Raw genomic sequence first — 12,126 nt, 5'->3', positions numbered from 1 at the left:
TGTATAGCCATTCATCCTACCTATTTCATTTAAGGAATTAGATCTTAGTCTGTCAAGGGCTTGGGGGGCACATTGTGCATTTTTACAAATGGCACCATAAACCCTCAATTGAATGATATTACTTTAGGAGTTGCTTTGTATTTTTGTAATTAAATTACAATAAAATAATGTGCCGAGGGAATAATGTGCCTTTCAGGTTTTTACATTTTATATCCTTTCGCTTTACTCGCTTCTCATACTTGCTGTATGTACTCTGGTATCTTCAGCATTAGTAGCAGACAGCAGAAATCTCAACTGCAAGATGCGATTATTGAGAGTGTGGTATCTAACACTGCATACAAAACCACCTTAAACCATTTATTGGTACCTACTATAAATTTCATACCTGGTCGATGCTTTCAACTCTCTGCAAGGTTTCATCAGAGTAACCTCAGAATGGAATATTGCCAATTAAATTCATTCACCAATGAGCGATTTATCTAAGAATTATTTGTTTTACTGCATATTCAGCGAGATATGGGAGTATTTTTCTATTATTCTATGGCTAGTTTTGCCACTGTGCTGTCAATTCCACCTCGCATGGGCAGACTGGGTTAACTGGGCCATGAGTGTGGTCACTAGAAACATCTTCTTAGCGAGGAGTCATACAAGACGTCACAAGGGAATTTTGAAAGGTCTAAAGGAACACGTTCCTATCAGTGACAACATGCTTGCAGCCCAGGCTCTGGTCTATGGGGTGGTCAGCGAGCAAAACCCAGAGATCCCTGCCTGGGGCTTGCATTACAGCGGGAGTGAAAAGGGAAGCACTCAACACATAAAACGCCGAGGTGCGTGGAGGTTTGGCCGATGGTTACCAAAGAGGAGCTGAGCAGGGCCCGGGGGGGCGGGGGTGGGCTGGGAAGAAGCGAGCGGGGCGTGGGGGTAAAGTCGGCCGCCCCGCGACCCCGCCGGGGCTCGCGTGGAGCCCGAGGAGCCGCGAGGCCAGGGCCGAGGAAGGCCCGACTCCCGCGGCCGCCGCGCCGGCTACGCCCGTGGCGCCGGGGCCGGCGGACCCCCGAGGGCGCGGGGCGGGGCCGGGAACGCCGTCGCGCCGCCACCCCGGGCCCGAGCGCCGCCGCGTCCCCGCGCCTCCGCGCGTCCGGGAGCCCGGCTCGTGCCCGCGTGACGCGCGCGGCCGGCGGGCGGGGCGGGGCGGGGCGGGGCGGGGCGGCCTCGGCGGCGGCGGCGGCGGCGGCGGCGGCGAGACGATGCTCCGGAGCTGAGGCGACGCGGCGCGGCCGGCCGTCCCAGCGCGCCCACCCACCGCGGCATGGCTCAGCCGGGAGACCCCGCGGGCGGCGCGGGGCGGGGGGCGGCGGCGGCGGGCGGCGAGGGGCCGCCGGGGGCCGGGGCGGCCGCGGGCCCGCGGGACGCGCTGAGCCTGGCGGAGATCCTGCGGCTGTACAACCAGCCCATCAACGAGGAGCAGGCGTGGGCCGTGTGCTACCAGTGCTGCGGCTCCCTGCGCCGCGCCGGCCCCGGCCGCCGCCCGCCCCGCCGCCGCGCGCTCTCGGCCGCGCAGGTCCGCGTCTGGAGGGACGGCGCCGTCACCCTGGCGGCCGGCGACGCGGGAGAGCCGCCCCCCGCCGCAGGTGAGGAGGCCGCCGCGCCCCCCCCGGGGTCCGCGGGCGGGCGCGAGGAGCCGGCCTGGGCCCGCCGCGGCGTCTCGTCGGCCGGGCCGGGCCCCGCGGCACCGGGGGCGGGGGCGCCGTCCGAGAGCGCCGGGCGGCCGGGCCGCGCCCCTCGAGGCCGCGCCGCGGTGGGGGCGCGCGGCGCGGGTCCGCCGGCCTCCTCCCGGCCCGCGGCCTGTGCGGGCGCCGTGCGGGGCGGCCCTTCCCGGGACCCGCTGGGCGTGCGGGCTCCGCGCCGCGGCTGCCGGGCTCGGGTCTGCGCCGCGGCAGGTGCCGGGAAGGGTCCCCGGAGCAGGCCGGGCCCGGGTCACCCGCTTGTCTGGAAAATGACACTTTGGGGGAGGAGGAGGGGACGGGTTTTTTTTTTTTTTTTTTTTTTAATTGACCGATGTTGCTTCGATTTGGAAATCTAAAAGAAATCGGAGCCCTGAGAATCCTGTTTGGGGAGAAATGGAAGAAGAGACTAAATGATGAGTTTTAGCGACTGAAAAGTTGCAAAATACTATTTACCTGTCTGTTAAAATTTGTTGTGATGGAAAAGTAGGCGCGTGAAGTGAAGCGTTGACAGAATGTCTGACAGCGACGTAAAATGAACCTTAGTCGTCGTCGTCGTCGTCAGACTTAGAGCTGGGGTTTACTCAAATATTTATCGACGAGGAGGAGGTTGATCATAGGCTTCTCCTGTCAGTTTTTATCTAATTTATTCGTTTGAGAAGCAAGTCTATTAAAAACGTGGAAAAACAACCCACCCTCACTTTTAGAAAGTTGATGGAGGTGTCAAAATGCTAAGGTGAAAAATGTAATTCAGGAGTAAGATGACATTTGATGAAAGTCCTTATGTAAATTGATTAAAATAAAGAACATTCTCGATTATAGTGATCAGTTCTTTCAGTTCTACTAGGATATTTGTGTGTGTATGTTAGGTAAACAAACTTTAGAATTTTTATTTAAAGTGAATCTTGTGATTGTTTTGAGGGCATTTTATTTCCAAAAATTTTTAGTTGATGTTTATTGCTCTTAAACTTGGACTTAATACTATCGGGAAGTACTTCCAATTGTAATTTACTTATAATGTATTGGCATGAAATGAAAAGATACATCTATAAAATAGGTGCTTTGAGGCCCGGGATTTCAAGGGCAGAGCGTGTATGCAGCGTGCTTTTAGAAACAGCATTGGTAGTGGTGATTTCCCGAGGGAACAAGCCCCAGTTTGCATTGTCAAGTCTTTTGTACTTAATCCCATAGGAGTGTAGTTATATTTGTGACCTACAGTTAGTTTATTAAAGACTAATGGATTCTGGTGGTGATTTGTTGTTTTTTATCAGAATTTTATGTCGAAGGTTTTATTTTTGTATTATTTCTATGAATGATAGCAATTCCACCTCCTTGTAATTTACTATACAGAGAAAATAGGGTTGTATCTTGCAGCGGCTAGTCTATCCTATTCCTCCTCAGTTCTCTTATGAGCTCTCCTTGCGCTCTGGAGGGGCCTCAGACTGGGTGTAGTCTTGAGCAATTCTGGACTGATTAAAAATCTTTCATACTAAAACATTGTTTATATTAGACAGTTGATTTCCTTCTAGATTTAAGAGTAGTTGCCTTTCTATGGAGGGCTCAGTATCTTCTGAACATTTAATTTTATTTTTTAATTCTGAAAGGATGAGATGAACATTTGATCTTGCTTCTTAAAAATGTTGGCTATTTTGGTAGTGTTTACATTTGTATAAATTTTGTTTTTAAGTAAAAATGGTAATTGATTCATTGTAAGAGGTACTTTCATTTACATTGTAAGGTGTTTAACGTAATTGTATATTTTTAGCAATCTTTTAAACATCTAGGCCTTGTAGTTTTGTGGAATGAAACAGATTTGGTTTGAATTCAGGTCATGATTCCTCTCCTTAGCTGAGCAACCTTGAATGAGTTCTTTAACTTCCCTAAGGGTAGCCTTCTCATCTGTAAAATAAGAATATATCACTTTTTCACAAGATGGGGGTTTAAGTGAGATGATATATGTAAAGTGATTAAACAAGGCTTGGTAAATAGCAGATACTCAGTACATTTTAGTTCTCTTCCTCCCCTAATCCCTTGAATCTTTCACAGCACCATGGTACCTCAAATCCAGCTGTTCTGTAACCAAAATTGGGACAGATGTCTAGGTCAAGGATTCTTAACCTTGGCACTATTGATGTTCTTGGCTGACTACTTCTTTGTTGTGGGAGCTGTCCTTTGCTTGCAAGGAATATTGAGCAGCATTCCCGGTCTCTACCTACTAAATGCCAGTAACTCCCTCAGAAGCCCCAGCTGTGACCATTACAAAAGTCTCCACACTTGGCCTTATGTCTGCAGGTGTGGGATGGGTGCAAAATTGTTCCTTCTAGTCTAGCAGATATAGTGTGGTTCCAAGAATTGTATTCAGTGTGTAGAAATGGATTCTGGCTATAATCAACAAGCCAGTGAATCTTCTCGTTGACCTCTGTTCCTTCTGTTGTCGAGTTGAACGAGCAAGTGATAGCAGTGCAGCAATATTTCTTCATTTAGTCCCATAGAAAGAAATTACACTTTACATTTTTCTTGACTTGTTTTGGATTTTAGTTTTGTTTACTTTTAACGATATCAATACACCCAGAATATTCACATTCAGTTTCAATTTAAAAATTAGATAAACATTATAAGAGAAATAGAAAAGTGATGAAAGTTGTGGGAGCCCTAAGGATGAGACAGATATTGGGAGCAAACAATGAAGAATGAGTAATTTCACTTAACATTCAGATATAATTTAGAGCTAAAGAAAAAGGAAAAATTAGTTCTATAGATTAAAATGATTAAATTACGAATTAGCATCTAAAAAATGAGCAGTGTTTTCTAAAACAGCATTGCTGTGATGACAGGGATAGCTTGCTTAGACTCTTGAGGGCTTATTATTTTCTTCTTAGGTCATTAAGTTACATTTTCTATTTTTTCCTAGTTTGTGTGCTGGTATTCATAATAAAACCTTGTTGTTTGTTAAAAGTTTATTATACATAAGCTGATGCAAGTTTTCACTTCTATACCATTATTTATGAATTAAAGACAGTCTCTGCATATACAACAGACTGTGAGCAATGTCTCTAAATGGCATTTAGACTATATTTGCGGTGTACACGTCCTTTAGACAGTAGTAATTGATGGAATTTAGGTATTACAAGATATTTTCACAAGATTAGTACTTCTTTTTGGGGGATGCCATGAAGAATGATTAACAGTAGTATTAGAATTTAAAACTATTGCATGGTTTAGGCCTTAAATACCCATTTGATAAAAATAATTTATTTTAGACTTGCATTTCAAAATTTTTTATCTATCTTTGGCTTTAGATGTATAAAGAAGTTAAAAAAAATTGGCCACATCTTGTTTAAAATAATCTTAAATTTGGAGTAGGTTTTCCTGGGAGGAACAATGCAAGCCTGTGTGCATACTAATAAAGGGATCTATTGCCATAGGGAACATTGGGCTTTGTTTGAGATTTGAAAGGAGAATATGATCACTCAAGCTTCTCAGCAAGGTTCATGCTAATTTGGTGGGGAAAAGGGTCTTGCAGTAGTATCCTATTTGATTTTAAAGAGAGACTATTTGTGGACAAGGTTGAAATAGTGAAGATGTTTTAAAACATTAATTTTTGTCCACTTGATATGTTTTCTTGAGTTAATCATTAAGTGAAAGGAACATGTGAGGTTGGGGTGAATGATGGTATTAGGAATTGGTGAAATGCCTTACCAGGTACAGTAATAGGTAAGAATTATTCTATTTGAATAATATGTTAAAACATGTGGAGTTAGTTCAATTTTAAAAATATGCATTGAGTTCCTGCTATGTGCAAGAAGTGTTCAAGTTTCCATGGGTGATGTAAGAATAAATAATTCTAGTCATTAGAGAAGGAAATATGAAACATAAACACAGTGATAAATTTAACATGAAGCTAATACAGCTTTGACTTAAAGTCCCCTTAATTTACACAGATTTTTAGGTCTCTGGGAGGAATTTTAACCATTTGCACACATGATTGTTTGCAAAATTAAGATATTTTAGTTATAATCAGTTAAGTTTTTTTTTAATTTTTGTGTAGAAAAATTGGGGTGTAGGCCAGAGGTACAGGGGGAGGGGTAAAAGGATTCACCAAAGACAGAGTGGGAAGCAGAACAGGCAGATATACTGAAATACACTGCCACAGACAGCAGCAGGCAAGACAGACGTTAGCTCCTTGGTGGGGCATAGAACTCAGGGCTTAGTGGTGACAGTGCTGAGACTTAGCCCCTAGGCCATCAGGGATACCCCAGTTAAGATTGTTGTTACTTTCAACTCCAATTTACTTTCGGACATACTTCCACTTGTGTCAGTTTATGTGGAGTGGTCAGAGACTTTTTAGGAAGGAATTTTGGAATAACGCATTTGTGGTTTTATATCTATATTTCTATATTATGAAGAGGAAAACTGGAAAGAATTTAGTCATATACAGGTATTAGTACTTAAGTTGGGTCTCCATAGCCTTCCTAAGAGTTTTAACTCTTTATATGGTGATAAGGATTAGTTGCACTCTTTTATTTGTAAGGTCAGAATTACTTCCTTTGGTTCTGTAAAATGGTAGCACTTCCCATCCCACTTTCACAATGTTGTCTTTGGAGCCATGTACATTTTCCATTTATGTCCTGTTGGTTAGCAGAAAGAAAAGAAACTGTCCTCTCCCAGATACTTGTATAAACCTCTAAGAATATTACTTATTGACAAATACAGTTTTTAAAATAAACTTTTAATTTTGAGATAATTTTAGATTTTAAGAAAAGTTGCAAAGATGGTCCAGAGAATTCCTGGGTACCCCTCACTCAGTTCCCTTAATGTTAAGTTTTACATGACTGTGATATATTTGTCAGAACCAAGAAACCAACGTTGGTACATTACTATTAACTGAACTACAAACTTAATGTGAAATTCCCTAGTTTTTCTATTAAAGTCCCTTTTCTGTCTCAGAATCCCATCTAGGATACCATACTGCATTTAGTTGACATGTCTCATTAGTCTCGTCTGGTCTCTAACAGCTTCTCAGACTTTTCTTGTTTCCTGTGACCTTGATGATAAACAGTTTTGAGGAGTATTGGTCAGGGGCTTTGTAGACTGTGCCTCCATTTGGGTTTGCCTGATGTTTTCATGACTAGACTAGGGTTACAGGTTTGGGGGAAGAATGCCAGAGAGGTGAGGAACTCCTCTCATCACATTGGGTGAGGCATATTGATATCCTCTCAACACTACTGGTGATGTGAACTTTGTTTGTCAGGTTTCTTCACTAAGAAATTATTTTTACCATTTTTATGGTCTTTGGAAAGGAGTTCCCAAATCCAGCTTGCACTTAAGGAAGGACCCTCCTCCTGAAGGAGTGAATATTTACTGAATATTATTTAGAATTCTTCTATAAGGAAGATTTCCTTCTCTCCCATTTACTTATTTATTCAATCATTTATTCAATCAGTTTGGAGTCAGGTTTATTTTATACTTTGTTATCCATCATCATTTATTTTGTTGCTCAGGTTGTTCTAGCTGTGTCACATTGGGAGCTCCTTCAGCTTGACTCCTCTGTTTATTTGACATGCAGCCATCTTTTTGGTTTTAAGCATATCCTTGCTTCTTACACTGTGAGATACTTCAAAGCTGATGTTTTGTGTATTTTCTCTAGTTCTGGAACTAGACATATTTCCAAGAACCTCAGCACTGAGTGTGCTTGTTGCTGTTGGGCTTATTTTGTTTTTAACCTAAAAGAATCTAAATGTTGAGAGGTTTATTTTTTTAATATTTTAAAATTTTTATAAATATATATGAAATTTATTTTATTTTAAAGATTGATTTATTTATACAAGCACTGGGTACAGTCAGAAGCGTGGGAGGGTGAGAGAATTCACCAGAGCCAGAGCGGGGAGCAGAACAGGCAGGCTGACAAAGAACACTGCTGAGGGGAGCAGCGGGCGGCAGGAGAGGTCTGCGTGCCATGTGGGACCCTCGCCGGTGGCCGGGGATCCGAACCAGAACTGCAGAGGCTGCGGGCAGCTTTGCAGCCCAGCACTCAACTGCTGCGCCACCAGGGAGGCCCAGTGTTAAGAGGTTTAGTAGATTTTTTTGGTATTCAAACTGTTAGGTTTGGGAATTATTTCTTTCTGGTATCTTGCTTTTACTGGTGTGACTACTGCTGTTTGTATATTCGTTCATTTAATAGATTATTTATTGACTGTCATAGAACCAGGTTGAATAGAGTGGTTCAGAGAGAGCAGTCTGTACAAGCAGTGTCACGAGGGAAAGATACTTAAGATCTGCAGCCAGAGGAGCCCAGTTGGGATATCAAACTTAGATATACTGGACTGAATGGAGGACAGTGAACTGTGACTTAGAGTCAAGTGTGGATTGACTGATATCTGTGGCTGGTTAAGAATGGTTTGGAATAAATTTCTTGATCATTCCCCCCCACCCCCCTTGCAAATAGTTATGGACACTCTGGCTAGAGGTGACCCTAAAGCAGTAACAGAACTATATAAAATCTCGACGATCAATCACAGTTGAAATACTTCCCCATTCTGTTAAGCATGCATTTCTACTACTGCTCTGAAGTGCAACATGTAGATAGAATACACTCTTTGTGATAAGCCCCCCCCCCTTTTTTAGCGCAACTAACATTCTACTGTATTTAAGTCACTGAAATGGCTATAGCCTCTATAATAAAATTTCCTACAATTATTTTTAAAAATTGCCTCTATACTTTCCCATCAATCACTTCTTTTTGAAATAATGGTATTAAAACTAATCACCCTCCCTGTTCCTTTGTCATACAACTTTTCTTTATAATGATAATGTACTTAATACATAATTAATTTTAGAGTCACTATATTATGATTTTTAAAATATATTTTTTACATCATTTTTCGTTTTCGCACAATGTATGCATTTTCATCTTGGATATATTCCCCATACAATTACTGCCCCCCCTTATTTTGACCCTAATCCCCCCTTCCCTTCCCCCCACCCCCATAGTGTGATAGTGTGTTTCTGGTTTATAGTTGCTTGTTGATTTTGAATTTTGCTTTATTATAATTAATCTTTTCCTAGTCCCTTATTTATGTTTTCTAAATTTGTGCTATGAGTAAGACCATCCAGTATTTTTCTTTTTCTTTCTGGCTTATTTCACTGAGCATGATCCCTTCCAGCTCCATCCATGTTGCTGCAAATTGCACAAGTTTATCTTTTTTGATTGCTGAGTAATATTCCATTGTGTATATGTACCACATCTTCTTGATCCAGTCATCTATTTTTGGGCATTTGGGTTGTTTCCATAGCTTAGCTATTGTAAACAGTGCTGCTATAAACATAGGGGTGCAGGTGCCCTTTTGAATTAATGATTCTGTGTTCTTAAATGTCTTAACAAATGAAAGAGATGAAAAATACAGTTGGGCAAATGGTTTTTGGTCTTGGCTGAGTATTTCAATATTAGATGGGATAATGATTACTTTAGGCATCAGAAAAATACTGTGCATATACAAAGCAGTGTAAATTAATTGGGGTAAGAAGTGATACTTTCCTGAATTTTAATTTCTTCTGTATAGTTACTTTTAAGTAGTAGTATACCAGGATTAAGACAAGGCAAGATTTGTTTTTTCCTGCATTGAATTTATTGGCTTCTCTGGTCTTTGCTGCTTTCAGGTCAATGTTTAACTGGTTCTGTTGTTTTTCAAAATATCAAGCATAGACATTCCATGATACCCTTCTTTGTTTTGCTGGTTGCATTATTCTCATCATACAAGGAAAATACATTTAAAAATGTGTCATCAAATTTTTATGCAATCAAAGCATATTTCATCTAATTGTACAAGAGTTCAACAGATTTTTTTGTGTGTTATTGATGATAGACTGGTAATGAAGTGTTGGTCAGGATATATTAAGGATATATTTTTTTGGCATATACTGCTGCATATATTTGAAGATAATTAAGTAACCATTTCTCTTCTGTCTAAACTAATTATTTTCGACAATTCTTTTTCAAAACTTACTTTTTTAGACTTTTGCCAGTTTTTCTCAGACATTTTTCTTTTGGAAGTTCATTATACACATTAAAAAAAATGTACAGATCATTTAATGATGCAGTCATGTAAACACTGATCTGATTAAGAACAAGGGAACATTATGAATAGCCCAGAAGTCTTCCATGTAGGTTTTGTTACCATAGGTTGTATTTTTCTGTTTATGAACTTTGTGGATGGAATTTAACATGTGTTTTTGTGTGTGTGTATGTCTGACTTATTTTACTCAATATTATATTTGTGAGATAGATACATTACTTGTTGTTGCATGTAGTGTTAGTTTGTTCTCATTGCTACAGTATATAGAACTACTGTATAGTAGTCAATTGTGTGAAAATACCAAAATTAATATAGCCATTCTGCTTTTGAAGGACTGATGAATTGTTTGGAGTTTTTAGATATTTCACTTAACACTACTCTAAACATGCTGGATATTGCATATCTGTCCCTTGAATTGTAGTAGATATTGCCAAGCACTTTTCCAAACTGCTTGAGTTTAACTTCCTAACAATCTGGGAATATACTTTAATACTTGGAAATGTCATTTTAAATAAGTTTAGCTTTGCTTGTGGGTGTATAATGGTACATATCTCATTATAGTTTTAAGTTACATTTATCTGTTGATTAATCATATTCAGTGCCTTTATTCATCATGAAGATATCGCATGTGAAATTTCTGCTTTCTATTTTCCTATTTTTTCTTATAAGATATATGTAGCATAAAGGTTACAGTTTTCACCATTTACTTTAATGGCATTAATTCCATTCACAATATTGTGAATTATCACCACTATTTCTAATTTTTTCATTACACAGACAGAAACTCTATACCAGTAAAACACAACTGCCCATTCTCTCTCTGTCCCATCCCCTGAAAACAACTTAATCTACTTTTATTATGTTTCATGTCTTTTCTCATTTTTTATATGTTACGATTTTTATGTACTTTGGATATAAGCTATTTGCCAGTTTTATGTATTATGATAACTTCGCCAATACTGGCCTTTCCTTTTATATTGTTAGAGGTATGTTTTACTGAATAGAAGTTTCAGTACATCATAATTTCATTATAATTGAGTTCAGCTGTCTAATTTTCACTATGATTTCTTCTTTGACCTATGGGTTATTCTTTCAATTTTTACTTATGTATTAAGGCCATATTATTAGGTACATACAAATAGAGTTGTAGTGTCTTCTTGGTGGACTGACCCTTTTATTAATATAATATCCTATATATATCCTATATAATATCCTATATAATACCAACTTTCTTTAATTAATGATATGTATTGGTATATTCCTTTCCATAATTTTGCTTCCAGCTCTTATATTCTTACATTTAACATGTATTGATATCTTTTACAAGCAGGATATGGTTTGGATTTTTTTTACTATAATCTTTAATTTTTAATTGGATTATGCAATTAATTTATATTTAATATAAATACTGATTATGCCATCTTAAATGTTTTCTATTTGTTCCACTAGTTCTATATTTATTTATATTCCCATATCTTCTTTTCAAATATTTTTAATTGTTAAAATTTCTTCCTTCTTTTACTGTTCTTTTAGTAGTTGCTTTACAGTTCGCATTATTGACTTAAGTTCTTGTGTAAATTACTGCTTGTGTTATTCTTTAGATAATGCATATATCTTAGAACACTAATTCCATTTGTTTCCTTTTGCTTTCTAGTGATTGTTTGCATGTGTTTTAGTTTGTCATAGATACTAAATACAAGAGTATTTTTTGTACAATTTAATATTTATTTAGATCATGCCATACACTTGTTCTTTCCATATTCTTTGTTTCTTCCTTCATTACTATACTTTCTTCTTGGTTCATTTTCCTCCTGCCTGAAGAACTCCCTTTAGTATTTACTTCAGTGCCAGTCTGTCACCGTTGAATTGACTCAGTTTTTGTTAATCTGCAAATACCTCTATTTTGTTGTCATCATTCTTAAAGCGAAATTTAAAAGTGTTATAGAAAAGTGCATAAATCATTAAGGATGAATTTTCAGAATGTGAATACACTCTTGCAACCAGGATGCAGTTCAAGGAACCAAACATTGTTAGCATCCCAGAAAGCCTGACTTTGCAACCTTTCAGTTACCAACCACTCCAATTGTCACCACTATCATGACTTCTGACACCCTAAGTTTTGCTTGTGTTTAAATTTACATAAAATCAGCCAGTGTTACACACCTGTATGTCTAACTTCTTTCTTTGAACTTAGTGACATTGAGCTATATTGTTACGTATATGTGTATATGTGTGTGTGTATGTGTTTACATATATATATATATATGTTGTAGTATGTTCATTCACATTTTTGTATCAGATTCCATCATATGAATATACCATATTTACCT

General features: G+C 39.5%; 1 protein-coding gene across 3 annotated transcripts in view; it reads left to right on the top strand.

The window, feature by feature from the left end:
• Positions 1 to 691: 691 nt before the first annotated feature.
• SPIRE1 (spire type actin nucleation factor 1) overlaps positions 692 to 12,126 on the top strand; it is a 174,345-nt gene continuing 162,910 nt past the window's right edge. For 2 of the 3 annotated variants that reach the window (XM_037508869.2, XM_054694224.1), the window contains exon 1: positions 692 to 827. In XM_037508869.2, the coding sequence (XP_037364766.1) occupies positions 707 to 827 (121 nt within the window). In that variant the 5' untranslated portion in view covers positions 692 to 706. Of the gene's footprint in view, positions 828 to 1,430; positions 1,632 to 12,126 lie in introns of those variants that run through there. The other variant, XM_037508868.2, reaches the window with a different exon arrangement.

The sequence above is a fragment of the Talpa occidentalis genome, unplaced genomic scaffold (genome assembly GCF_014898055.3).
Source record: "Talpa occidentalis isolate TD23 unplaced genomic scaffold, MPIMG_talOcc4v2.1 talOcc4.13, whole genome shotgun sequence".
In the NCBI taxonomy this organism is placed as follows: domain Eukaryota; kingdom Metazoa; phylum Chordata; class Mammalia; order Eulipotyphla; family Talpidae; genus Talpa; species Talpa occidentalis.
This window is presented reverse-complemented; position numbering and strand designations above follow the sequence as displayed.